This window comes from Euprymna scolopes, chromosome 42 (assembly GCF_053919585.1).
Source record: "Euprymna scolopes isolate OS-2025 chromosome 42, ASM5391958v1, whole genome shotgun sequence".
NCBI lineage: Eukaryota > Metazoa > Mollusca > Cephalopoda > Sepiida > Sepiolidae > Euprymna > Euprymna scolopes.
Genome location: NC_136523.1, coordinates 650,113 through 677,500, shown reverse-complemented (window position 1 = coordinate 677,500; position 27,388 = coordinate 650,113). Strand labels below are relative to the sequence as shown.

General features: G+C 31.7%; 1 protein-coding gene across 6 annotated transcripts in view; it reads left to right on the top strand.

Annotated features, from left to right (window-relative positions):
• LOC145266906 (hexokinase-4-like) overlaps positions 1-10,439 on the top strand; it is a 274,629-nt gene extending 264,190 nt beyond the window's left edge. For all 6 annotated transcript variants that reach the window (XM_080122690.1, XM_080122691.1, XM_080122693.1 and 3 more), the window contains 2 exons: positions 8,865-8,998; positions 10,072-10,439. In XM_080122690.1, coding sequence (XP_079978816.1) covers positions 8,865-8,998; positions 10,072-10,194 — 257 coding nt within the window. In that variant the 3' untranslated portion in view covers positions 10,195-10,439. The remainder of the gene's footprint in view (positions 1-8,864; positions 8,999-10,071) is intronic.
• The last annotated feature ends 16,949 nt before the right edge of the window (positions 10,440-27,388 follow it).

Below are 27,388 nucleotides of genomic sequence, written 5' to 3'. Positions count from 1 at the left end.
AGCCTCTGTTTTGTCAACATTGTAGCTTTGTCAGCCCTGTTTATGAGATGGTTCTACTTCAGCATTTGACAGTCAAATCATTTGGTAATGATGCTTGTATTGGCAGAACTTTTGGCCATGGCTGTCGATCAAAATGTAAAAGCAGTGGAAAGAATCCACCTATAACCACTGGTGCTACCAGATCAGGCTGTCTATTGGCTTCCTGAGACGAAATGCACCTACATTGATGGTTTTTTTTTTTTTTTCTATTCTCTTTTGTAAAACCTAATTGTGTTCTACAAAACCAAAAACAGCCCCCTTCCCTTTCCTCCCCGCTTTTTTTTTCTCCTTCCCCTACTTCCCAACCGGCCCTGTTGGTAGGGCATTAGAATACACCGACTGCCCTCACCCCTGCAGAGAGTAAGTCTCTCAATGGGGTCACCTGTTGACCGTGGGTGGCAACCTGTAATGCCTAAGGACGGGATCCTGGTGGTTGAGCAGATCATGTTCAAGGTCCTATTAAGACATCAGGTGCAACACGCCACTTTTGCCCTTACTTGGGTTAAGACAGGTGGTTGGATAGGCCGATCCAATGAATCGGTTGGTCATGACTAGCACTAAATCAAGACAAACACAACAAGAAAATACGCTCACGCTCCCCACATTAGGCAAAAAACTGATTTAGTAAGCAGTGGCTGGAGGGTCAATCAACTTGCTGAAGAATGGATAAAACACGGTTGGAAAATCAACATCTTTTATAGAAATGAGGCCATTAGAAAGGATGAAGGAAACACTGGTGCTTGAGCCCATCAGCGGGAAGAGTATACTTCTCCTGTATCCTTGTGTTGGGGGCGAATGGGCCCCCCCCCCCCCCAACACTTCCCAAATAGGGCTCCGAGGCGGGTGGTGAGCAGGAGAATGAAAACTTCAAAATATTTAAATGGCAAATAAAAAGCCTTGGAAAAGAAACCATTGTGAAGTTTCAGACAAATCTAGTTCAGATTCAGAAACAGAATTACAATACCAAAATCTTGTTCAAAATCTACCTTTTTTCATAATTATTGAAGCAATCGAAGGAGAACCGATAATAAGTATCCTCTCTTCAAAATAGAGAAAATTTTCTCAAGTATCAAACCAAGAATGGTCAAAAAACTAAATAACGGCACACTACTAGTGGAAGTAGAAAGCCAAAAGCATATCACAGAAATCTTTAAATTGAGACTTTTTAATAACCAAAAAGTAAAAATCTATCCCCACAAAATGTTGAATACTAGTAAAGGAGTAATCAGGAGTTCAGAACTATCCCTGTGCTCCTTGGAAGAAATTAAAGTTAACCTAAAAAATCCAAATGTTATCGATGTAAAAAGGATCCAAATTAAAAAAAAAAAAATATGGTGAAACCATCGATACAAACTCCTATATTCTAACCTTTAATACTCATCAAATCCCAAGTAACATCAAAATAGGATATGAAAAAATAAATATAGAACCGTACATACCAAACCCTCTCAGATGCTACAATTGTCAAAGGTATGGACACCAGTAAGACCGGTGCACACGCTCTCCAGTATGCATGAGGTGTGGAGAAAACGAGACCCACACAGATTGCCAAAAAGAGCCAAAATGTATTAACTGCCAAAAAGGTCATAGTGCAAATTCAAAAGAATGTGACAAATGGAAGAAAGAAAAAGAAATTAAAATAAAATATACAAAAAATATAACCTTCCCAGAAGCTCGTAACCTAGCCGGAAATATAAAATACTCAAAAATAACAAAAAAAAACATACAGCATACCACCAGACCAAATAACCAAACAACAAAAACAGACCTATTAAACATCAAACCAGAAGACATTATGAAATTACTCAATGAAGTAAGGGAACTAATGGAAGAATTCAAAAAAGCTACAAAACAAATAAACAATGAAAATAAAGATGACAAAACTGAACAAAACTTCCAAACCAAAACTCAACCCAAAAGACCCACAAAACCCCAAAGTGCTACAACCCCCACAGAAACAACCCCTCTCACCGATAAAAAAAGACACCAAAAAATGCCCATGAAGGAAAAGGAAACAAACCACCAACCAACAAAGAAGCTAAAATCAAAATAAACAGACCACGTTCATCTTCCAGACCAAGAGACTCAATCCAAAACAGATTTGAGGAAATGGACACAGAAGATCGAAGATCAGACACCAACGACTAACAAAAGTTAAAAACAAATACATAAAATCTAATCATAACCCCAAAAGTCATCCAATGGAACTGCCGGGGCCTAAAACCCAACATAAATGACTTATCACTTCTAACAAACCATCAACCAGCCATCATATGTCTCCAAGAAATCTTTTTAAAAGCTGAAGATAAAATAAATATAAAAAAACTACAAAGAATACAACCACATCCACAATACCCAACAGAAAGCCTCTGGAGGAGTATCTATACTTATTAGAAATAATATCCCACAAACAAAATAGATCTAATCACTAATATTCAAGCCATTGCTACAGCAGCCACACTACATAGAACTATAAATATCTGCACTATCTACATCCCACCCCAGGATCCAGTAAACGAAGCAGAGCTGAACAAAATAATAAATCAGTTACCCAAACCCTTCTTACTGTTAGGTGATTTCAATAGTCACAACGATATATGGGGATCTGCATACTTGGATAAGAAAGGGAAGAATCTTGAAAAAATTATTAACGACAATGACTTGTGTATATTAAACAATAAATCCAACACATACCTTCATCCCGCTTCAGGCATCTACTCAGCATTAGATTTATCTTTGTGTGACCCTACTATCCTCATGGACTATAACTGGAAGGTTCTAGAAGATTCATGGGGTAGCGACCATTTTTCAGTGATTTTTTTTTTTTTTTTTTTTTTTTTTTAACAAATCTGAAAGAAACAAAAACCCATCTCTCCCAATGGAAAATAAAAAAGCAAATTGGGAGGAATATAAAAAAAATGCCAACAAAAACTCTGAGGAGGAAAACCCAAATAAATCCATAGAATACTTCTCTAAAACTTTACTAGCCATTGCACATGAATGCATACCTAAAAGTAGCAGAACAAACAAACAACAAAGACCCTGGTTTAACAACGAATTCCAAAAAGCAATTCGCCAACATAAAGCTGCCTTACGAAAATTCAACTTCCAATCAACAAAATACAATTTAAACCTTTTTAAGCAAAAAAGAGCAGTGGCTCGTAAAGTTATTAGAGAAGCAAAAAGAACATCATGAAAAGACTATAAATAAAATAAACTTGAATGCAAACCCCAAACAACTGTGGGACATGGTAATGAAAATTTCGGGTAAAAACTCACCCTCCCCTTTAAATCATCTCCTTCAAAACATCAAAATAACGGAGACAAAAAATATTGCGAATCTTTTTGCTGAAACCTTTTAAAACAATTCCTCCAGCAAAAATTAGTCAATCCTTCCAAAAGACAAAACAAAATACAGGAAAAAAGATAAATAAATTAAATTTCAACTCAAACAACAAAGAATACAACTATCCTTTTACTAAAAATGAACTCTTAAAAGCCATAAACGAAGCACATAATACAGCTACTGGGGCGGATGAGATACATTATGAGTTTCTGAAACAACTTCCTTCCAAATCAATAATACATCTTTTAAATACGTTCAACAAAATATGGTTCAAGGGAAAACTACCCGATAGCTGGAAACATGCTATTGTGATCCCCATCCTTAAGCCAGAGAAAGACAATTCAGATCCGCAAAATTTCAGACCAATTGCATTGACAAGTTGTCTCTGCAAAACTTTGGAAAGAATGATAAATAAACGACTGAATTGGTATCTGGAAACGAACGACTCAATTGCCAACCTACAAAGTGGTTTTAGAAACAAGAGGAATATAGTCCGATTGGAGACCTTTTATCAAAGAAGCATTCATTAGGAAAGAACATGCAATAGCTATCTTTTTTTTTTTTTTTGATTTAGAAAAGGCATATGATACAACATGGCGACAGGGTATAATAAAAGACCTTTACAACCTTGGATTAAAGGGCAGACTACCCATACTGATAAAAGATTTTCTATCTGATAAAAGTTTTAAAGTAAGAATCGAACCCACCCCATCAGGCACAAAAATACAGGAAGGAGTCCCACAAGGATGCATTTTATTAGTTACGCTATTTAATATAAAAATTAATAATATCGTAAATTGTCTAAACAATGAGATAAATGGCTCCTTATATGTGGATGACCTTGTAATCTGCCATAGATCCAAAACTATTCATACTTCAGAACGCCAACTACAAATGTGCATAAACAAACACAATGGACGACAGAAAATGGCTTTAAATTTTCAACGACTAAAACTAAATGTGTCCATTTCTGTAATCATAGAAAAATGCACAATGACCCTATTCTCAATCTAAAAGGATCAAAAATCAAAATAGTTGATCAACATAAATTTTTGGGACTTATTTTTGATAAAAAACTCTCCTTCATCCCTCACTTAAAATATTTAAAATAAAAATCTTTCAAGACTCTACAACTATTAAGGGTTATAACAAATACTGAGTGGGGATCAGACTGCTCATCATTCTTAAAATTATATAGAACTCTAAGAACCAAACTAGATTATGGAAGCTTTATCTATGGTTTAACCAGAAAAAGTTACCTTAAAACTATAGATTCTATCATCACAAAGGATTAAGACTTGTCCTGGGCGCATTCAAGACCTCTCCGATAGATAGCTTATATGCTGAAGCCTATGAACTTCCACTAAAATTGAGACGTGAAAAATTAGACTTACAATATTATTTAAAACTAAAATCAAACCCCCAAAATTCTGCCTATCAATGCACCTCTATTCAAACAAAAAGAAAATGCAATTAAACCCTTTGGTCTCTACATGGAAGAAACAATCAAACCACTTACAGACAACTCAATAGATCAAACCAGCATCCATGAGGAAAATCTCACAGAACTCCCACCCTGGCTGTTAAATCAACCTAAAGTCATACTAGACCTGACAATTTATCCTAAATCCGATACTCACCCTGCAGACTATAGAGAAAAACTAAACAACATTCTGGATTCTTACCCAAATTGGACACACATTTACACGGATGACTCCAAAGATCAAAACAAAGTGGAATGTGCCGCTATTTCAGAAAACACTATTCAGCAGAAAAGGTTACCAAATAACTCCTATCTATAGTGCAGAAATTACAGCCATAAATCTAGCTCTAGATATTATCACCAACCAAAACTCCAAAAAATTTATAATATTTGTAGACTCATTATCAGTATTAGAAGCAATAAAAAATTAAACAATCCCCTACTCATCAAACTGTTACAAAAGATCCATTCTATCATGCAACATAAAACTTTCTTTTGTTGGATTCCCAGTCACTACTACGGTTTCCGTAGAAATGATAAAACTGACATGGTGGCCAAAAATTCCTTAAAACTACAAATAAACGACATAAAGGTCCCATATATGGATCACAAACATTTTTATCAAAAAGAAATGGCAAGAAAATTGGAACAATTGCCAAAATAACAAACTTTCAAATTACCCCTATACTTAAAAAAAAGCAAAAAAACAAACAAAACAAAACAACCTTCTACATACCAGAAAATAACGTAAAGGAGTAGTCTTATCATGTATCCGGATAGGACACACATACATAACTCACTCCCACCTACTAAAAAGTGAAGAACCCTCCAAATGTATACCATGTCACGAACCTTACACAGTGAAACACTTTTTATTTGACCGTCATGATCTCACACGTCAACACTACTGCAAGGCTACAAGTTTAAAAACTCTTTGATAAAGAAAATCCTAAAACCATTCTAAATTTCTTAAAACAAGCAAATCTTTACCATAAAATATAAAAACCACCAAAAAACAAACTATACCAAAACATTGGCCGAATATACCCAGCGAAAATCGATTCTGAAAGTATCAAAAATTTAAATCTTGTATACCTCATTAAATGACCCAAAGAAGGTTGATATGCTGGTTAAACAAACAAACCACCTATAACCAAAACTTGTTTCGATGACCAAACAGTATCCACAACTTTGAAGGATAAAAGCAACTTATTGTTCTGCAAATGTAACCTTTCAGAATTCTATATAATCATAGATTAGGGAAATTTTACAACCACTAAAGGGTGGAATTTTTCCAAGTAGTAAACAGGAAAACCCCATTATTGACTGCAAGTTAGAAATAGGTTTCAAGATGAGGGAAAAGGGGCACTACATAAACCTTTTCTCAGTGTGGAAGATGTTAGGTCATCAAAAGACAAAAGGGAAGTAACTCTTACAAATAGACAAATTCAAGTTAGAACAGAAGCAAGCTTGACAAGTTAGCCCTCTTTATAAAAGGGGACACCTGTAAAAGGAATTTTCTCGATCACCCTACTTATGACAACCAAAATAAAAATTGTAAAAATTTTATAAATCGACCTCTAAAACGTATTATATAGTATGGCTGTTTTTCTTAAATAAAACATGGCTAACCAAAAGATTTTCTTTACAAAATTTAAAGATTAAAAAAAAAAAAAAAAAAAAATTGAAATAACATAAAAATAGAAATACGGTGCTTATAGCAACAAAAACTCCGATATAGGGGAGATAACCAGCATAAACATAGCAAAAATTTATGAATAAATAAAATGTACAATAAAAAAAAAAATGGATAAAAACAATAGAAGACTTACCTTTTCTAAAACAAATAGATTTTTAATAGCGAACTACAGACGATAAAATTAATGTTAACCTGTTCTGTTGATACATGTATCTAAAGATGCTGTGCTTACAGGTGTTCATACTTTTTTGGAAAAAGTGGCGCAAAATTTGTCATTTTAAATCGAATCCAAACTTTTTTTTTTTTTTTTTTTTTTTTTTTAGTCGATTTTGCTTTTGTAATTTTTATCATCTCAAGAGTCATATATTCTATTAAATGAATATATTTTTTTCTATTGGAAACCTGTTATATAAAAAAGCTTTGAACTTCATATCACGTAATATTTGAATTTAATATCACTTAGTTTTTTAAAAATAAGTATTTTTTTTAGAATTCTGTTTGTAATTCAAATAATTATATTACCGAGAAAATAAAATCAAGAAAAACGGTTTATTTTTTTTTTCATAATATTGAATTTATGTCCAATTTTATTTACAATTTTAAGGTAAGTGAAAAAAATGAATTATATATATATATATATATATATATATATATATATATAACTTTTTTTTTCTAGCCTGTGTAGACAAAAGCTTTTGAAACATCAGTTGGAAATATTTACTGATTTAAAACCACCTGAACAGTGAGATTATATATATTTTTTTTTTTTTTCTCGCTGGTCTTCCAACTGAAACCAAATTCCCCTCTTTCCTCACTCGATTCTTAGTTTTTAATGTATCATTCTGACGTTTCCTCTTAGAGGGTCAGACGATAAGGCCTTAAGGAAATTTTAATAATTTCACCTGCCCGTTTATTTTTTGTTTCTTTGGTATTTAAATTAAATTATGTTTCCTCTGAAACTATTTTTTAATTAGTCGATCTTTTCAGCTTTAAAAAATGTTAAAATTTTTATCAACCTACATTTATTTTAGTTTTCATAACTTGAAATATGGAGAGGGGGTAGAACACCTACAAAAATATTTTCTCTAATATATTTAATGAACTCTACTTTTCTTATGTAAGTTTATTTAATGAATAAATTTAAAAAAAATTTCAGGAAAATATGTCTATTTGATTTTTTGCTAGATTTTTAAAACCTGGGTGTGTCAACGGCTTAAAAATCGTCACTACCAAGGAATATTGTTTTTAAAACGTAGATAATGTAAAAAAGATTTTTGTCTCGCATTTTCATTATTTTTGTATTTTGTAAAAAAATATATTAACAGTTTATTTGAAGCTTCTTTTATTAGATGGTGAAAAAAGTTAGGATGATATTAAATTAGTTACATCGTGTTACATACAAGGGGAAGGGATTAAAACTGTGGTGCACGTTGGAGGTACCAAAAAAAAAAAATTATATGAATACTATAGCAGAGTCCCGGAAATTGCTGAAACAGTTTATGAAAAGGAAACAAGTTAGCAATCAAACTATACCTGAAAGAGATTAGATCCGGAAATTGCCGAAGCAGTAAAAAAAAAAAAAAAAAAAAAAAAAAAAAAAAAAAAAAAAAAAAAACACAAATATTATACCCATAACCACTGGGTGAAGGTCATCCGGAAAATTTCTGAGGCCATTTTCAAATATAACAATGTTAAGAAACAAAATAAACTTATTAACGTACACAAAATGTAAACAACCAGTTACAATGAAGCGATGTTAATTAATCAACAAAAATTAAAACTTTTTAATTAATGGGGGAAAAAAAAAAAAAATATTGCTCCCTGATGAGTGATTATATGGGGGAATACTTTCCCTTTTCGGCCAAAGAAACTTCATTAAATGGAGATGGAACATCTCAGTTCCCGTCCCCAACAATTTTCGGATGTGTCTTTCGGCATGAGACCAAAAACCTTAATTTGCTGATTAATTTACATTGTTTCATTGTAACGGGTTGTTTACTTTTTTTTTTTTTTTTTTTTTTTTTTTGTACATTAATTAATAAGCATCCCAAATTATACCTTCCAAAATATGCTTATTTTTGCTATGTTTATGCTAGTTATCTCCCCTAGATCGGAATTTTTGTTGCCGTAAGCGTCTATTGATGTATAATTTTGAGGCGGTCATAATTCAGATTTATTTCCATAGAAAACCAAAATTTTCTAAGAAAAATTTGTTCTATTCACTTTTTTTTTATTTTATTTTTTTTTTTTTATTGCTCTTATAAAATTTTAATTTGAGGAATATTTTTCGTTTTTAGGCACGGCAGCAATTCTACATAAAATGGGACGTCCCGAAGTGACCGTAGCTGTTGATGGCTCCCTTTACAGATTTCATCCACATTTTCATGACTTAATGGTGGAGAAAATCACTACATTATGTCCGAACACTAGAGTAAGAACTTCATTTTTTTTTTTTTCCTTTTTTCCTTTTCTCCTTTTCACTTATTTTTTTTTTTTTTATTTTTTTTTTTCATTTTTTCCTTTTTCAAAGTACAACTTTATAAATCAGAATATGAAAGTAGTGTTAAGGATATGTGTTGTGTGGAAACATTAGAATGCTGCAATGGATGTGTAATTACTTTTCTTTTACTGATTGCTTATTGCTTATCAAGATTTGGTTGGGGAAGGTGTCACTTGAGGATGATGGTTGGATATTAAATGACGCTGCTTTGTGATTAAAAACCTAGAATGAGCAGAAGAGGTCTCGAAAGGAATTAATTACCCAAGAGGATGGCTTAACAAGTTTAACATAATTAGGTTTAAAGGATGGGAAGCAGCTTCATGGTATTTTGTTTTGTAGATGGGATGCTCTAGGAAAGAAACTTTATTCATAGTAGTTGAGTCTTTTCTTTGTGTGGAGAAAAAGGAAAGTTTTTAAAGGCTTTAGAGCTGATGAGCTCAACTACAGATTAAATCGGAGATGTGTTCAGAATGATTGATGTTGGTTTCGTTACATTGAGAGAATGAAGATTTTCTGGCTTATTAGATGTTGAAGTGGCAGAATGGCCAAAAAAATCTGCGACAAGGATGAATTTGAGAGCAATAAAGTCCTGTCTAAAGATAAGTTAGTTTAGAAGTCAATTTCTAAAAGCTGTCCAACATGTAAAACAGATGTAAAACAGAATATGATGAAAGAATTGATTAGTAGATGGAAAACAGTTTGATAGCAAGGTCATTTGGTGGGAAAGGTGGTGGGAAAGGTCAAGGAAAACGTTTGTTTCTCTTTTTCTTTTCATTAAAGACCTAGTGGGAGAAATTAGTTTAGAAGTCAATTTCTAAAAGCTGTCACACATGCCAGCATGTAAAATAGAAGCTAAACCAAATAAAAATAATATGAAATGGGATGAAGATAGTTGTGTTGGCTGTAGAACAATAAAATTAGTAGCAAGTTGTTAAAAGGAATGAGGATTTAAAACAAGTGTTAAAATGATGTTGGATTAGTATTTTTATCTTTTTGTTTTTCAGTTGCGCCTGATGCTTTCTCATGATGGTAGCGGGAAAGGAGCTGCCATTGTTGCCTGCTGTGCCAGTAAAGACACTTCATGCCCTCTTGCTGCCTCAGTGGCAGAGTTACATTTAGAAAAATAGGTGTTTAGAGAAATATATATATTTATATATGTAATATATAATATATATATATAATTTTTTTTATTTTTTAATTGTTTCTGCTTTTATTGTGGGGATATTATTGAAGACATAAAAAAATATAGACATAAAAACAAAATGAACATCAGAAAAAAAAAAAATCATTAAAAAATATTTTAAACGCTAAAAAAATTACTTTTTAAATAAGATGAATAAACATCCCAAAAGTGTACAAACTGTTTTAATAATTCTAAAAACTAAAAAAAAAAAAAAAAGAAAATATAAAATGTTGAACTAGTACGCTTGAAGAGATAATGATAATGCAGAACTGAGAAAGATTTGATTATTTGACCTGATTTTGTCGGAACCAAAAGGAAAGCAGTAGTGAACTAATGACTGCAAGATACAAAAAAGCTGGAGCAGAAGAACAAGATCTAAAAAAAAAAAAAAGAAAAAAATGTTATGAATGTAAATGTTGAATAATGCCTCGAATGTGGACCAGTACAACTGCAACTGAGCAATGAAAATTTTAAATTCGTCCTAACGAAGCAGACATATGTAAATAGGCACCTGCTTGAGAGTATGCACTAACTCTCCTGTTATTGTCATCAATAAATTCACACTTATTGGTACTATCACAAGTAACACTGTTATGTCGATAATGTATTTATGTATACATCAAATATGTATTTGAAAATATACATTGTGCATGTATAAAATATGTATATATGAAAGTATATATGTATATTAATTCAATAGAATACAAAAATTTACCAAATTTTGTAATCATGCTCTAAAAATCAACACTCGACAATATTTCTCCCTGGATACATGATTTCGAAAATCTTTGTCTCTATTACATGATTACAAAATATTAGCTTATAAATTTTATATTCTGTTGAACTAAAATATATAAGCTCTGTTTAACATAACATGCAATCATTGATCTTAATTTTATCTGCAGTATTTAATATATCCTGGGATTCATAATATCTTAAATATCATGTAATCTTCTTCAGATATATCAGTAGCTCAATATTGAGTCAATTTTTTTTTTTCTTAAAAGAAAAATTGACTAGAGTGCTCAATTATGTGAGTAAGAGCCCTATATATTTATTTAGATATAGACTGGATATTTTGATTGAATCAAGTTTCATACAATGTCAGTAACTAATGTCCTCCCAGATTTAATAAATTATAAAATTCCTTTATAATCTATTAGTCAATGCTACTCGGCATTGCCCGGAGTAAAAGACTCACATATTTCTAACATTTATATCTACTTTTCTGTACTCGCCTTTCCTGTTATCTTCAGTTTTTCTCCTCTGCCTTAGCTGGACATACAGACACATAACTTTTATACAAGAATTCTCAGTGAATGAGTTGACTGATCCCCTTCTGATGAAACTTTTCCAACTTGACCCCCACTCCTAATTTCTATTAAATTTTAGATATTCATCCAGAGCAATGCCGATAAAGAATATATCAACTTTGTGTTTTTGTAATTTTTGACTATTAGCTACACACACACACAAAACTGCCTTTTTATATAGTCTATTTTGAACACTGAAGCTTAGCAATCTTTCTATGGAACTCCTGGTTCATTTATAATATCCAATCTGCATCTATTTAAATATTGTATATTACAATCATTTTTACATTTCCTCAATCTTTTTCTTTTTAATTCAGTTTTTATATTTTATGCGTGATCATCCAATTCAATTTTCATTATTAACAATTGTTTTTATAGTGAATCTTAATGACATCTTTATTTGCTTTATTAAGCTGCAATAAAATCTGACAAAATGAACACTTGATATGAAAAACAGAACAAATTAGTGCACATTTTGCTTTTCTTTGTAAATTTATTTTGTGGAGTTTAAAGTCGGACCCAAGCAGCACCCATCTGTCATATCTAATAGTTAAATTAGTTCCAAGCCCCAACTTCAAGTATAGGATATCGTCCCCATAAGTAGGTGGTATTAGATGACAACATGGTGGAGGCAGCAGACCTTTCTTCTGGCCAAGAAATATGCTGAGCATAGGAGGTGAATGTGAACTCTCTACAATCACAATGAAGGAATCAAATTAGGCCAAATTTTGTCCACTTCTACATCCAAGCTAATTTGTACAGCAGCTGTCAGGAGTGTCAACAATTACTGGGCCGTAACCCAATAAACTCTTGCCTGACTTAAGCACAATAACATCTCCATGGTTTGATGGATCTGCAATGTGAAATCTGATCAAACCAAACACGTCAATTCAGAGGATTTGCTATATTTTACTCTGTATAAAACCTAGACGAATCTGTTATAATGGTACAGTCAAGTAAAACATTTTGTATAAATTATTGCAAAGCATCTTGAATTGCATAAAATTGACCAAGGAAAACTTAAACGCAAGTGATTGCATAAGACGTTGCAAAATGGAATTTAACAGTTGATCTACTGAACTGGAAAGTGAGCTGCAAAATTTTAAAAATATCTGATCCCCAGATGAAGGCAAAGTGAAGTTAAATGGAGAGATCAATACTTTCACTATTTTATTGGTATGAATATATTTTAGTTCCTACCATTTTGATATTTTTTTTCTCCTTTGTTTAAAGAAAACTGACAGATTTTTTACCTTAACAGTAGCTTCCCTTTTAAGGTTGAAGTTTTTGTTTAGTAATCCTTGGGTATTAAAATATTGAAAGTTTTAGAATTTATTTTACAACTGAAAAACGACATTGCTGTAATAACACTTATGATAGTTTTATCACAATTAATAATTTAATGATCAATAATACTGTGATAATTAAATTTAACTTGAAAAAAAAAAAAAAACTGGTTAAAAAACACAAATCTATGTAGTTTACAAAATGTGAAACAGAAGCAAAAACTCAAGCAACACTGAGGGAAAGTAAGATGAGTTAAAAACTAAAACCATTTCTTTTTAGATGAGATTTACACTCAGATATAATGAACTGTTTAGGGGGAAGAAAATGACTTGGAAAATGGCCTCTTAAAATCTCTGAAGTTAATCTGATTATATTGTTTTATACATTATTTTCTCTATTCTATTTAAATTTATGTACAACTTTCTATTTTATTTCATGGCAGATTTAGGTTTTCTCACAGTTGTCCGATTATAATATTTACTGTATTCGTAGTCTTTTCGAAAAAGCAAAGAAAATTGGTAAATTCTTATCTGATTGTGAGAAAGCACGAAACTGATGCAAGATCGTAAAGTATTTATAATCTGTATATTGACATGTTGCAATAATATAGAATACTCTGAAAATGAAAGAAATACAATATATACTTGCGCACTAGAGTTTTTATTTTTAAGTTCAATCCAAAAACTTAGTTTAACATCAAATTATATAAATCTATAAATATATCAGATGTTATATATTACACTCGAGTGATCAAGGTATTCAATGTAGAAAGCAAATATTTAAGAATAAAAAAAAATACAGAGAATAATTATTTTGACATAAACTGAGATTTTTTATTTTCCAAAAGACAGATGCATAGCATGCGTCAAAGGCAATACATTTAAAGTGAATGGAGATCTTTGTGCAGAGGCCAGGTTTCGCAGCAGTATAGGAAGAATTTATCTGCAAGCTTGTAGCTCTAATTATACCCACTGGTTGAAGTATAAGTGCAGCCAACTGAAGACTTGTATAGGAATAGAGGAGACACGTGGATCTGGTGGTTGACCTCCATGTTTTTTGTTCATTGCTGAAACTGGGCAAGGCTGACATATGCCAAGGACTGTCAATTGGTAAGAGTGAACTGCCTTAATGCAAGATGCAGTAAACTCATCTAGAGCTCGGCCAACTCTGGCTGAATGCTGTTACAATCACAAACTTGGAAGAGACCAGTTGTTGAAATAATTGTCTGGTTTGTGTTCAGATTTTCTTAATTCTTATATAGTTCAGAGTAAGACTTATCTAGTTCAGAGTAAGACTTATATATAAGTCTTCAGTTGGCTGCACTTATACTTCAACCAGTGAGTATAATTAGGGCTACAAGCTTGCAGATGAATTCTTCCTATACTGCTGCGAAAGAGTAAGACTTGTATAGTTAAGAGTAAAACTAACCAAATATGTTGTTACATAATCTATTTTCATATTTATGTGCACATTAAGAAATTTTTTTATAATGTAACAATATATTTTTTACTTCTATTCTCATTTAAGCATACTATGCTTTATTAGTATTGGGTATAATTCATTAGATTAGGAAGTTTTCATGACAATATATTTGTAAAAAGATTTCATATCCTTATTCGACACATGATTTAAAATCATAGGAAAACCTAAATGCTATATATATATATATATATATATATATCTCATCTCCCAGGTTAATAAAAGATAAAAAGCAGCGAATTTAATGAGGTTTATGTAAGAGTACTCAATAATAAAGATATGCTTTTTATTTATATTTAAGCATTTCTATATCAGTTGGGTTTCTTGCCAACTCCACATGTTGTAAATGACTAGAACAGTGTATGTGAACTGTTTTATTCAATTTCAATACAATTTTGGATGTAACACAAGTTTGTTTTAAAAGGATTTTTTATACTCGCAATGAAAAATAAATGTTGATAAATCTAATAAATTTAACTCCTTCGATATAAGTGAAAAAATTTAACTCCCAATATTAGTTTTATTGAAATGTGATTACCGGCATGAAAATTTTACTTTTGCTTATCTGAATAAAATTGATCGAAATATTGTTTCAGTTTCACAGGAGTTATGTTGTATTGTCAGTGTATGTAATATGTATAATGCATATGTTTTGCTGTATCCACAGCTGACTATGGTAAGATTCAAACCTACAATGAAATTGTCGTAGTCAGATGTTACTGCTGAACTATGAGGAAATAATTGAAATCTGATGCTTTTTATTGCTTGAATGTTTACTTTAATTTTTTTTTAAGCATCAATAACTTATGAAATTTACCTTACAATGAATTAATGTAAGAGATGTAATTTTCAATCATTTAAACTGTCATTATTGCAAAAGTAACATAAATTTAATAAACTAAACTTGTTTATGAATATTATGCTCTTACTACTATAATCAAGCACTCTGTATGAATTTTTTGATTTATACAAATATTATTGGCAACATGAATGTTTCAGCTGTGACTTTTCTAGTTTAATATTTTTATGAATACATTTTTTGTAGGCTTCAGATTCCTTCTTTTAATTGAATTCTACACTAATCTTCTAGTCACCTAACTGAATTGCCATTTAAAGTCTAATGATTGGCTGATTAATCATCATGTTTGTTTTTTTTTTTTTTTTTTTTTTTTTTTTTTTTAACTGTGCAGGCTGTTTCCAGAGTTTATGATCAAAATAATGCGGTGTCCATTGAATAAAATATATTAAAAGAAAAGCTTGTTCAATAATGTGAATTTCTTAAACTTTTCTTTCCTAAAAGGAGGGGGTGCATTGCTCTTGAATTCTGAGGTTGCTTTTTTGTTCATTGTGTTTGGTTCTTTCCAGGCTTTGTCCGTGAATGCTAACTATAGTGATATTATAGTCCCCCTCCCCCCCAACTGTTTACGGCTAAATCACATTGGTACACCGGTTCTTGCCAGACCCCCAAAAGTTAAGCAATGTTGAGCCTGGTTAGATGGGTGACCGTTGGGAATACCAGGTGCTATAAGAAAAACGCTCCATACATGTGTATAAACGGGTACCAGTCTTGCATATGTATTAACGGGTACCATCCTGTCACAGGGATGATTCAGGCCATCCATTCATCCCAACATTATAAGACTGGGTATAAACTCGGGTTATATGAGCACCTTGGCTTAGAAAGGATGTTTACTTTTAGTTTCCTTAAAATGCAGAATCATACACACATATACATGTATACACACATGCGTGTGTGTATGTATTCACCCCAAATCAACTTGTTTGTCAAATGATGAATGTTTGGTCATTATATAATTTTTTATTTAATTTTTGTACAGATATTTTTAATAGATCTGAATTTAAAAAAAAAAAATTCTAATTTATTTTGATTATTTTTTATTTCATTTCAATTTTTTTCCATATGCTGATGTGCATTTGTTCAAAGCATCTACTTGGGATAGAGAGAGTTGTTTTTTAAAAGTATGATCAATTTTTAGGTATGTGATGAAGCTTCTCTTTGTTTATGGAAAGGAATCGGCTGCAAAACACTTTTCTTGCGGTACTTGTACATGTTGGGTGCATAAAAAGTGCAATGGAGTTACTGGGAGGTTGAGACGATAAACAATGTCTAAGTAAATGGAGATGGATGAGAACTCTGGAGAAAATTTATCTGGATGATAAAAGTATTGAGTTGTTGGAAGTTTCGTTACCTTCATGATACTGTTATAGCACAGTGGAACAGGTATTAATGTCAAGCAGTGTGTACATGTTTGACTTGTGACGGCATAAACCTCAAGTTTGAATGAAAAGAATGGGGTTTCTATAACTGCAACAACTAAGTAGTAGATCTAGTGCTGAACAAAATGGGTTTCTTTGTATTGCTAACCCGACACCAAATCCTGTTAGGCTGTTAATAAGCGTAAAATTTGTTGTATTGATGTAAGTTTTGTTTTTCTTTGTTGGGCTAAACTTTCTCGGCAGCCATGTTAAACCTTATTTTAAATGCTTGTAGATACTTTTGTGTGAAATATAAAATCGGTTGTAATTATTTTCATTTTGGTAACTTGGATGGAATTTAAACCCGAATCGCCTTTCATTGTGTGCGTGTGCATGAAACAAAGCGAGTGTGTTGTATGCCAAGAAATTTCATGTACTATCAAAATATGTACACTTGATAGCCAAACGACTCGGGCTCAGTTGCCTGATACTACTAATACTGATACGAATGTATAAATCTCTTGTATGAATTAGAAGCTTTATATATACATGAATGTAAGTTATTATAGTATGGAAAATTGAAGCCATGAAACAAACAATATATATATATTGCAAAATTTGAAACCAGGATCTGGTGCTGTATTAACTGAGCTAATGAAACAACTGTATTTAAATGAAGTTATTCATTTATATATTTTTGATACTGATAACTGAAGGACATTTTTTTTCTTATGGAAAAGTATTGCTTTAAGAAATTCAAGACCGGACTATTTAGTCGTCAGTCGAGACCCGTTATCCTGATTCTGTTACACTCCTTACGAAGTGAATTTTATTGCTTATCTGTTTACATTCGCATTATCGACAACCTAGAGTTTGTGCATGAATATTTATTGGTTAATTATTTTAATGAAATTATTACTCCTGTTTCGAGTGATTATAAACAGGCTATTTTTAAAACATAATCATGTTAATACTGGTTCTAGTTAGATCACCAAAGTTAAGTAACGTTGAGCCTAGTAAGTAGAAGATGGGTTACCTTTTGGGAATTGGCATTACAAATTTATAGACTCTTATATTATCATTCATAGATAATATTATATAAGATGACCTTAATGCACCAGTTCTCAACATGGAAACGCTTTCCTGCAAAAAAGTCATTAATTACCCCATAACCAATATATATATATATATATATATATATGCAACTGAGGACTGCTTATGAATTTAAGTTTCCCTAGAAACTTCCTCTTTTGGAGGAAGCTGACTCAACCTAAAGTGAATGCTGCACAAGATGCAAGTGATTTAAAAAAAGAAAAAAAAGGGTAGTATTTCTCAGAAACGAACACTGTTGTATTTTGAAATAAAAAAATGGAAATTACTATTAGAACTTGATTCTACGAAGCCGACGCTACCCTAAATATACATCCTGGACCATATATAACAATATATCCTGTTATATATAAATATCCTGGACCATATATAACAAACTCTGAGGAAAGGCAATTTTTTTGACATGTCGTTCTAGTGAGTTTTGTTTTTCGCATCAATTTAAAATTTTAGGGAAAGCATAGTGTATTTTTTTATCCCCTTTTATATCCATTTGTGTTCGGAATAATTGTAAATGGTAAACAATTTTGTAAGGAGTCCGGCCATCTAAGTTGGAGCAAAATGTATCTGTATTGATGTTACATTTCATATTTTCTACTTTCAATTAGTGAAGGAGAAATCCTTCTAAACAGAGGCAATTTTGCTTTTGTTCTCGATCTAGATTGTTCCTTTTTAGGAAGCTAAATTTTTCCACATAAAAACAAACCTGTCTTGCTCTGCTCTTGGGAATACTCATCAGTGTGGCTAGACAGTGAGACTAGAAATTCCAACCCCAGTGATTGGCATTCTGTACTTTATTAAATGAATGCAGCTATTTAAAAGTGAGAGGAATTGTTTAATTGAGACTATTCATTTATTTACGTTTTTCCAAAACTGATAACTGAAAGTACTCTTTTAACAGAAGATTAGTGCTTTTATGCTTAGTTAAAATGATCAGTTCCTTCCCTACTATTATTTAAAATCAACAGATAGTGTAATGCAATAGCTTTACATACAGAAGACAAATGTCATTGAAGAATTTTTTTTTTTTTTTCAGTTAGTTTTATGAAATCAAGGGGTTCATTCCTGGAGCTTACACTTGATTCCACTACGATTTAACTTTGTATCTGAGGGCTTTTTAAGAATAGATGCTGTTATCCATATTTTGTTACCACTTGGTTTTCCTGGGATCCTGTGTGTTTGTGTGTGATATATATTTGCCAATCTAATGGGATGTACTGTAATTATTAAATAGTATGAACTTGATCCAAAATAATAAATTTGGTAAATAGTGTATATATGTGGAGGGAGGGGGTATTTCAACAACTCTTTCTTCCCAAAAAGTTGAAATTGAAAATTTCGACTTCAGTTTAATTTTTTTTTAAGTTTTCATATTTATTTTTATCTTGTTTTAATTTGAACTTTAAAAAAAATTTTTTATTTTTTTTTTTTATGAAGAAAAAAAATGTTTGGAAAGTAATAATATTGATAAAAAAAAAAAAAAAAAAGGAAAAACTGGAATCTAACATGACTCTTCTTGTATCCAAGTAGAAACATCAGAGAATAAAACTTTGTTGAAGACCTTAATTTTGTGTTTATGTTGTTCCTTTTATGTTGTAACTGTGTGGGAGAGGAGTGAGGTCTACACACACTTATAAGTGATGTTCTCTCCCTTGCTGGATATGACTTCATACAGACCAGACATAAAAACTGTTGCGACATTTGGTGGTGTATGATTATAACAATGTCAAAGATTGGATCTATTAATTGATGGGGGTGGGAGAATAAGATTTTGGAAACTGTTAATCCTCTCCTAACATTCATAGTAGCAGACCATTTGCAACCTCATTTAAGATTAGCAAGTCTACTTGGCACTGCCCAGTGCAAGTTTAATATAACTCTCTCTCATTTTCGTCCTTTTTTTTCTTTGCTTGGCCCATTATTCTCGCTCAACATCAATGCACATAACTTGAGTCGACAAAGGGAAAGAATTGAAAAAAAAACAAAACTAGTTACTTTCCTGTACATAACATTGAAAGTTGATTAGTTCTTGAACGTTAAATAAGATTTAGAAGAAAAAAATTATGGGAGGTCTGTCGGGTATTTTAAGTTTTTAGCAAGACCTGCATACATACAGTCCTTTATACATTAGAGTAGCTTGTGCCAGTAATTTTCTCTGCAGAATACCTACTTCTTGTAGCTACAGAATGAAAAATATTTAAAATGTTTTGATAAAGCTGATCTTTTTCTGGATAACACAAAGATTAGTTTTTATTTTTTTAATAGAAAAAACAATTAAACGTAAATGAGATTTTCATTCCTATGAAAATAGTGTCTATTCAGTTTTAAATATAAAACTCACCCAAATGAGGTAAATTAATAAGTACTAATAACTTCTCAAAACCAATACTGTGCTCACATAGACAATCTTTCAGTCCATCACCTCTTGACAATTTGTTCTGCTTTTGTTTTTGCCCTGTTTCTTTTGAATGTTCCTGTTTATATAACATTTTATTGACTTTCTTCAGTGAAGAACTACTGCATGCTGAAATTTTCTCACTTATTACAAACAATGATCATATTTTTATATTAAAAAAAAAAAAAAACAAGACCACTCTCATATTCTTGTCCAGACTGTCAGTTTGACCTTTTTAACGTCAAATTTTGTGAATTTGGCTTTTTAAAAAAAATTTTTTTAATTTATTTATTTATTTACTTTTTTTTTTTTTTAAAGCACTTTGGCATTAAATATTTTGTTTTTTTTTCAAAGCATATGCATGAACTAAGGAAAGGAACAAGCAAAATAAAAAAAAGTTTAAAGACTAGCCTGGGTGCCCGACATTGTTCGGGTGTTTGGAGATGTGTGTTGAGCCAGCAAAAAATAAAATGTAGAAGGTAGGCAGGCTCAAACCCGTACCACGAAGGAGGAAAACGTTTAAAAAAAAAAAAAAAAGTGACATCTTTGCCGTTGTGTCCATCGCTAAACTGGAGATGACGTGGGTTTAAATTAAGGCTAGTCAATCGAAAGAGGGGTTGACTTTCGAAAATATGGGGGGGAAAAAAAAGCGATCCTACTCCCTGTAGAAAAGTGCCCAGTTGAGGGTGAAGGAATTAATGTTTTTGACCAATTTTTCAATATTTGTCGCCTGACAAAACAATACTGATCTTGTGAAAATCCGACGCCTCTGTCGAAAGTTTTAGGCAGATGTACAAACATCCATACATCCATACATACATTTAAATGGACAGGTGAGATTTATATTATAGATTTCTTTAGAAATGGAGGAGAGATGTTAGTTTTAATTTTTCAATTTTTAATATTTACAAATTGCAAAACATGAAAGGAAGTTTGAATAAATTCCAAAAGCAAAAATCTAGTGATGCAACATTTCACTGATTGGACAGTAGATGACACCTCGTATTAAGTTGCTCCCCCCTTTTTGTTACACCTTGTTTGTGGTTTTGAGATATAGGATATTGACAGATGTGATAAGTTTTCTAGCTTGTTAGAGAGAGCCCACATTCTTTGGAGCAGACTTGGCAGTATCTTCTATGTATTTATTCCAATTCCTGTTACACAAGAATATTAGATTAAAGTTTCAATGTTGTAATTCTCAAGAATGGTTTTATCAGTGGTAGAAATCGGTGTCTTATCTTTTTATTGGTTGGGAGAGTTACAGAAATAGAACTTTAAAAAATATGTTAGATTCTTTGATTTCTGGATCTGTTTCTATTTTTTTTTTTTTTTTTTTTTTTTTTTTTTTTTTTTTTTAAATTTCAAAAATTTTCTTCTTACCTCCAAAATGGCATAGTGCTAATTGAGACATAAGCTGCTGTGATTAGCACCAGATTTATAGGGCATCTAAAAGTTAGCAACATCATTATGTAAAATGAATGTTAATTCAAAAAGTTTTTACTGTTGGAAACAAACCTCTGATCAATTTGTTAGTTTTTTTTAAAGTTGCTCACTTTTGAAGAATGAAAATTAAATGAAGAAAATGTTAGACAAAGATCGGGAAAGATGAAATAAAAAAAATTAAACATAAATATATTGTCTGTTGCTCTTACTTTACAACTAGATTGTTAGATGAAAACGGATTTATCTAGAGATTAAATATGCAAACATTTTTCGTTTTAACTTGTTCTTGCCATTTTTTTTTTTTTTTTTTTTTTTTTATAAAGGGTTAAATCCCTTACATTTTTTTTGCCCAGACCACATCACCTTCTATCCCCTTTTTAATATTATCTTCCACTCAAATAATTTATCTAGAAACAATGATACACCCATGCGTATGTTAAAGGTACTATGGTATTAATTTACAGATACTGAGTTGTAATTTTGTGGGGAACATGTCCATTCAATTTGTCATGATCTCATTTGATGTTTACTCCACCTGTGCAACTAGAAAAAGCAGCAATATAATGAAACCTTCTGTGCAACAGACTTTGATTCGGGCTGCACATCATGAAAATACAGGATGGAATGATAAATTTGTCGCCCTAAAGAAAACGTTTAATAAAAGAAAATAGTTTAATGATTTTATTGAAAAAATAAATTCAGGTAACTTGAGGATGTAGTAGAGATGTTGAACATTGTAACTTTCAGACATCACAGAAGGCTCCTACTCAACTGGCCAGCTAGAAGATAGTGTGCATCAAAAAAGAAAACCGGTTTCCATCAAACGGAAATGAAATCATATCGTCTTTTTTAGGGTGACAATTTTATCGTTCCACTCGGTAGGGAGCCAGGACTTTATTTTTATCTAGGCTATACTGGTGGTATGGTTGGCCTCTATCATGACTAGATTGCCACTTCCAGAGCCAGGATTTGGTTGGTTGGTTGTTTTACGGCATATCAACCCTTTTCGGGTTATTTAATGCCAAATCCAAAGATTTTGAAGAAAAAATTTTTTTAATAGAATACATTTGTTGTTTTCACATCGGTTTCTATTTAACCCATAGTTAGGACCCTAACAGGTACTACCACTCCGGGTCAGAGTGGACCTGAGAGCAATGGTAATTAAAGGGTGCTCCACACTTCCCAAAGCCCACAAGCTGGGGCCTCACCACTGGATATAGTTTAAGGTCATATCCAGGACCCCCATTGAGGGACTTTTACCCTCTGCAGGGGGGCAGTCGGCGTATTCTAATGCCCCACCGACAGGGCCTCCAGAGCCAGGAAGGTTTACACCCATTGCTTACCTGATATCTTAACATGTTGAGGTCTTGTTTATCTTTTTCATATTTTCCATATCAATGTTTCTTATCGGTTATTCAAAGTGATCTATTAATAGAGCAGATGCTCCTGTCCGCAATCCAGAGGACGTGTTGGATGATCCAAGGAGATGGCGCACTATTTTCTTTATTTTAATAATTGGTCGGTGTTTCTTTGTATGTTGGTGACCTGACAAACTTTTGTACAGAGAAACCAAAGACACTTGAGGATCATATCTTGCAAGAATTCAATTTCATTCCTTTTAATTTACTTCAGTTAGTTCTCAGATTAACTGGTCAAACATTCCCTGCCTGGGGCAAACATTTAATTTCTTTATGCGATGCTGATATATACTAGCATTACAAGCGTATGCTGTATTTTCGTGGACATCGGCAATATTACATACCTAATGTGCTTCAACAAGTCATATCTTTTTTATTTTTTGGTCAATTTTTAAAAGAATTACATTGATGGGAAAAGAATAGAATAAGCATTCCAATGATGTTAATTTATTTTGCTTTTATGCGTTCAATGTTTTTATGCTCCAAAATGAAAAAACAGTAAAAAAATTACGACAGCAAAAAGGGAAACATTTTTCAATGTTTGCATTTCATACATATTTGGATACATATGCGCGAGGTTAAATTTGAGTGGATATAGCTGAAATTTTACGGTCCATCTCTACTGGTTTTTGATTTTTTTACGACCACAGGAAGCAAAGTTACGACCGAGCAAAGTTGACGAAGAATATTTCAAAATTGATAAGATAAATCATATAATATATAAGTATATATCATCCATTTTCATATAGATAATAGCTTCAGAATTATTTTCATGTATATGTAAATATTTGATAATTATTAATTGTGCGGAAATTTCTTTAAAATGTTATCTTTTATATAAATTCAAATTTCTTAAAGGGAAACGATGACAGCCATGGCTCGCTATGCACTAACCATCGCTGTCATCGTATTAACGAGTTTGTATTCTCTTAAAAATAGAAAACTTTTTTCTGCTTTCAAAACGAAAGCAGAAAAGTTTCATTTTTTTTTTATTCTGACTTTGTCAATTTAAAAAAAATTAAGTTTTTCAAATTTGATTTCCAAACAATACTATCTTGTCGTTTTTAGCGCTTTTAGTACACATGTACTAAACTAAGCATTAAAAAAAAAACCCAACAAAATGTACTAAGTATATACGTTTTTTTTTTTTTTTTTTTTTTTTTTGAGGTAAAAAAAGAAAGAAAAAAAGTTTCATTGATGCATTTTGTAAATTTTTACCTTGTTTCCACCTTAACATTTTTTCTTTAAAATGACTATCTTTTAAGATTTTTGTGTATCCTGAAAACGAATATCGCATTTAAATTTTTCGCAAATAAGTAGCTTTCCAGATATTAAGCAATGTTATTGCTGGTGGCCATCTTGGTACATGCGTTTGCACATAGTTTTTTGGGACTAGGTTTGCACACTCGTGAATACCAAGATGGCCACCAGCGATAGCATAAGAAATTATATTGCTTAGTATCCGGAAAACTACTTATTTGCAGAAAATTTAAATGTGATATTCGTTTTCAGCATACTCTAAAACATAAAAGTAATCATTTTTAAATGTTTAAGTGGAAACAAGGTAAAAAAATTACCGTTTTATTTCTTAGTTTATGTAGTTCAATTTTCAGTAAAACGATAGAGTAGAAATGACAAAAATTACCATCAGCTGGTGAATATATAGTTGTTGCTTATCAGGATTCCTGGTATCCTAGTACTGTGAAAGTTACATCGAGGATTCATGTAGAGTACGATTTATGATTGCATCTCAGAAAATAGGGGTATATTTTGGGTCAAAGGATTTACAAAATTGAAAATTGGACTGGTCCCAAAAGGCATAAGTTCTGGTCGACTATGGGAATTTCCATCTTTTACAGAAATCCAAAATCTATATGAAACATTTTCTTTGATTTATTTCTGAGATTAATTCATATCTATTCAATTTTTTTTTCTGTGAGGGGAGTAGTAAATACCGGCCATGAATGCTCTTTAGGCATTCAATGGCTACACCCAGATTAAGCTCTTCTTTGGTGAGGAAGCAGGAAAATGACTATTCTTAATAAAGCTATATTTAAATACTACTATAATACTTAGTTTTGTTCATGAATAGACACCCACTGTATGGCATGTGCCAGTGTAAAAAAAAAAAAAAAAAAAAAAAAAAAAAATTGAAATTTGTACATCTGAATCTATAATTCATGACTTATGGTAAAGAGATGCATCAGATTTGACTGCATAATCAGAAAGAGCACACAATTTTACATAAGAGTGCCAAGTTTCATGAGAATAGCTTAACAATAAATAAATGGTGGCGAAATTACTGAATTTCTTGAAATGTTGAGGTCCGTAATTTAACCCACTTTTTCTAAAGAAAAATGCCCGGAAAAGCCTAATTAAATTTTGGCACTTAAAATTCTCATAACTTTTGAATTATTGATGGTATTTGCATAATTCAAACGGTTTTAAGCATCTTTTACATAGCTCTTTTCATGCAAGTTGATAACAATAACAATATGTTGCAATATTTTTGATTCATGATGGGGTATGATCCCACACAGTTAGGCGATTCTATTTATAAAAGATGCTGCTAGGAACTGACGAATTAATTCACGTTCTGCTACCAACCAATCAGAAACCAGAATTGCTCGATAAATATTAAACCTTTTCTGTAGCAATTTCGCATGTTTTTTCCGTCTCGACGCGGTAAGAATTTTTGCTCTGTGGAACTGTCTACTGCAAATCACCTCTCAGGACTTGTGTGGAGCAACGAACCATCGGAAACTGTTCTGAAACTAAACATGGCTTACACTTCTAGAATTATCTAAAAAGAAAAAATCAACTTGTAATGCTAGATATACGATATTTGCTGTTCTCGTATACTTTTCAAACTTTTAGCAAGTAAAGCATTGAAATAATTTTCGCCAATGAACTGTTTTTCTTGTGCTCATTGCTTTGTTTTGCAGAATTCATCTGTGGTCTGGTTAGGATATCCAACATAATATTGTTACTTGTGATACTACTGACCCCCCCCCCTGTGTTAAGGTTTCTACAACTGATTTAGGGTATCTTTGCTGCACTGTTTAATCAGGAAATGATATCATTTCTCTCCATCAGGTCAGGTTTTCTTGCAGAATTGACTTGAAAATGTCATAAGATATTTCTTGTCCTTTTCCACCTTTTTCTTTCATTTTATTTTTTGCCTTTTTTCTTTTCACTTTATTTTTCTGTTTTTGACTTTCCTTTTTCTCTTGAAAAAGTCTCAATGAAAAAGGTTAAAAGGGAAAGACATATGTAAAGTATTGTTGACATATTTGTGCTAGCGACTCTGTGTCTCCTCATTTGAAGATTCTTGATAAATTGCAGAAACATATTTGTAATTTGATTTGCTCCATACTTCTTCACTGCCAAGTTTCTCTCAGACATGATGTTGCTAGTCTCATTTTTTTTTTACAAATACTATTATAGCATGTGTTCCTTAGAATTGTTTGCTCTATTCCTTACTTCTTTCAGTCCCGCTTGTTTGACTCTTTGGTGTAGAGGTCTGCATTAATTCATTGTTTTAACAACTCATTGTAATACAGCTTCCTATTCCAGTAGCTTCTTTCCAAGAACTGCAAAGTTATGCAACTCTCTTCCTACTCACTGTTTTCCTTCTATCTACAGTTTTGATCTTTTCAAGGCCAGTAGGCATCTCCTGGCTTTGCAATAATCAGCTTTTGTACTTGCTAGCTCCTTACATCAAGTGGCTTCAGGTTTTGTCTCGAGCGATTTCCCAAAAGATTTATATGTTTCTAGAAAATCTACACGGTAAATGATGATTATTCAGGAAGTTTACTTTGAAAGACAAATCTGTTGCATCATAAACCTTAATTTAAATAATGGAATACAACACATGTATAAACCCATCAATTCATAACAATAAGATTCAATAACGTTCATCACTTTCATTGAAGAATGTTCGAAGAAAAAAAATCAACAATAATAATCTTAATACATTTATAAGTTCCATTTAAATATTAAATATCGATCTTGTCATTTGCAGTTGAAAACAGAAATCGATGTGAACTAATTTAATGGTGCTTCTTCGTTATTAAAGCAAAAAAAAATTTCATTAAAAATCAATTTGATCTACTTTTATGTCAATTTCAGCTAAAAGCAATGTATACTTGTCATGTTGCAATTAAATATTACTGCATTATTACATCAAAACTTGTACTTTGATGAATCTATGATTCAGTGATACTCGCCATTAATTGTAACAAGACGAACTGCAGTTACTTCCCCTAACTTCACGCTTTTCATGCATAACTTCATGCTTTTCATAAACTTGAAATTCTTCAAATTATTTTCATTTTCTACTTTATCGTTTTTCATCATTTTTGGATATGTTACTAATTTCGACATAAGTCGATATCATTAGTTTTTAACAAAATTCATTGTTTCAATTTTTATTTTAATAACTAACACCAATTTAATTTATATTATCATAATATCTTA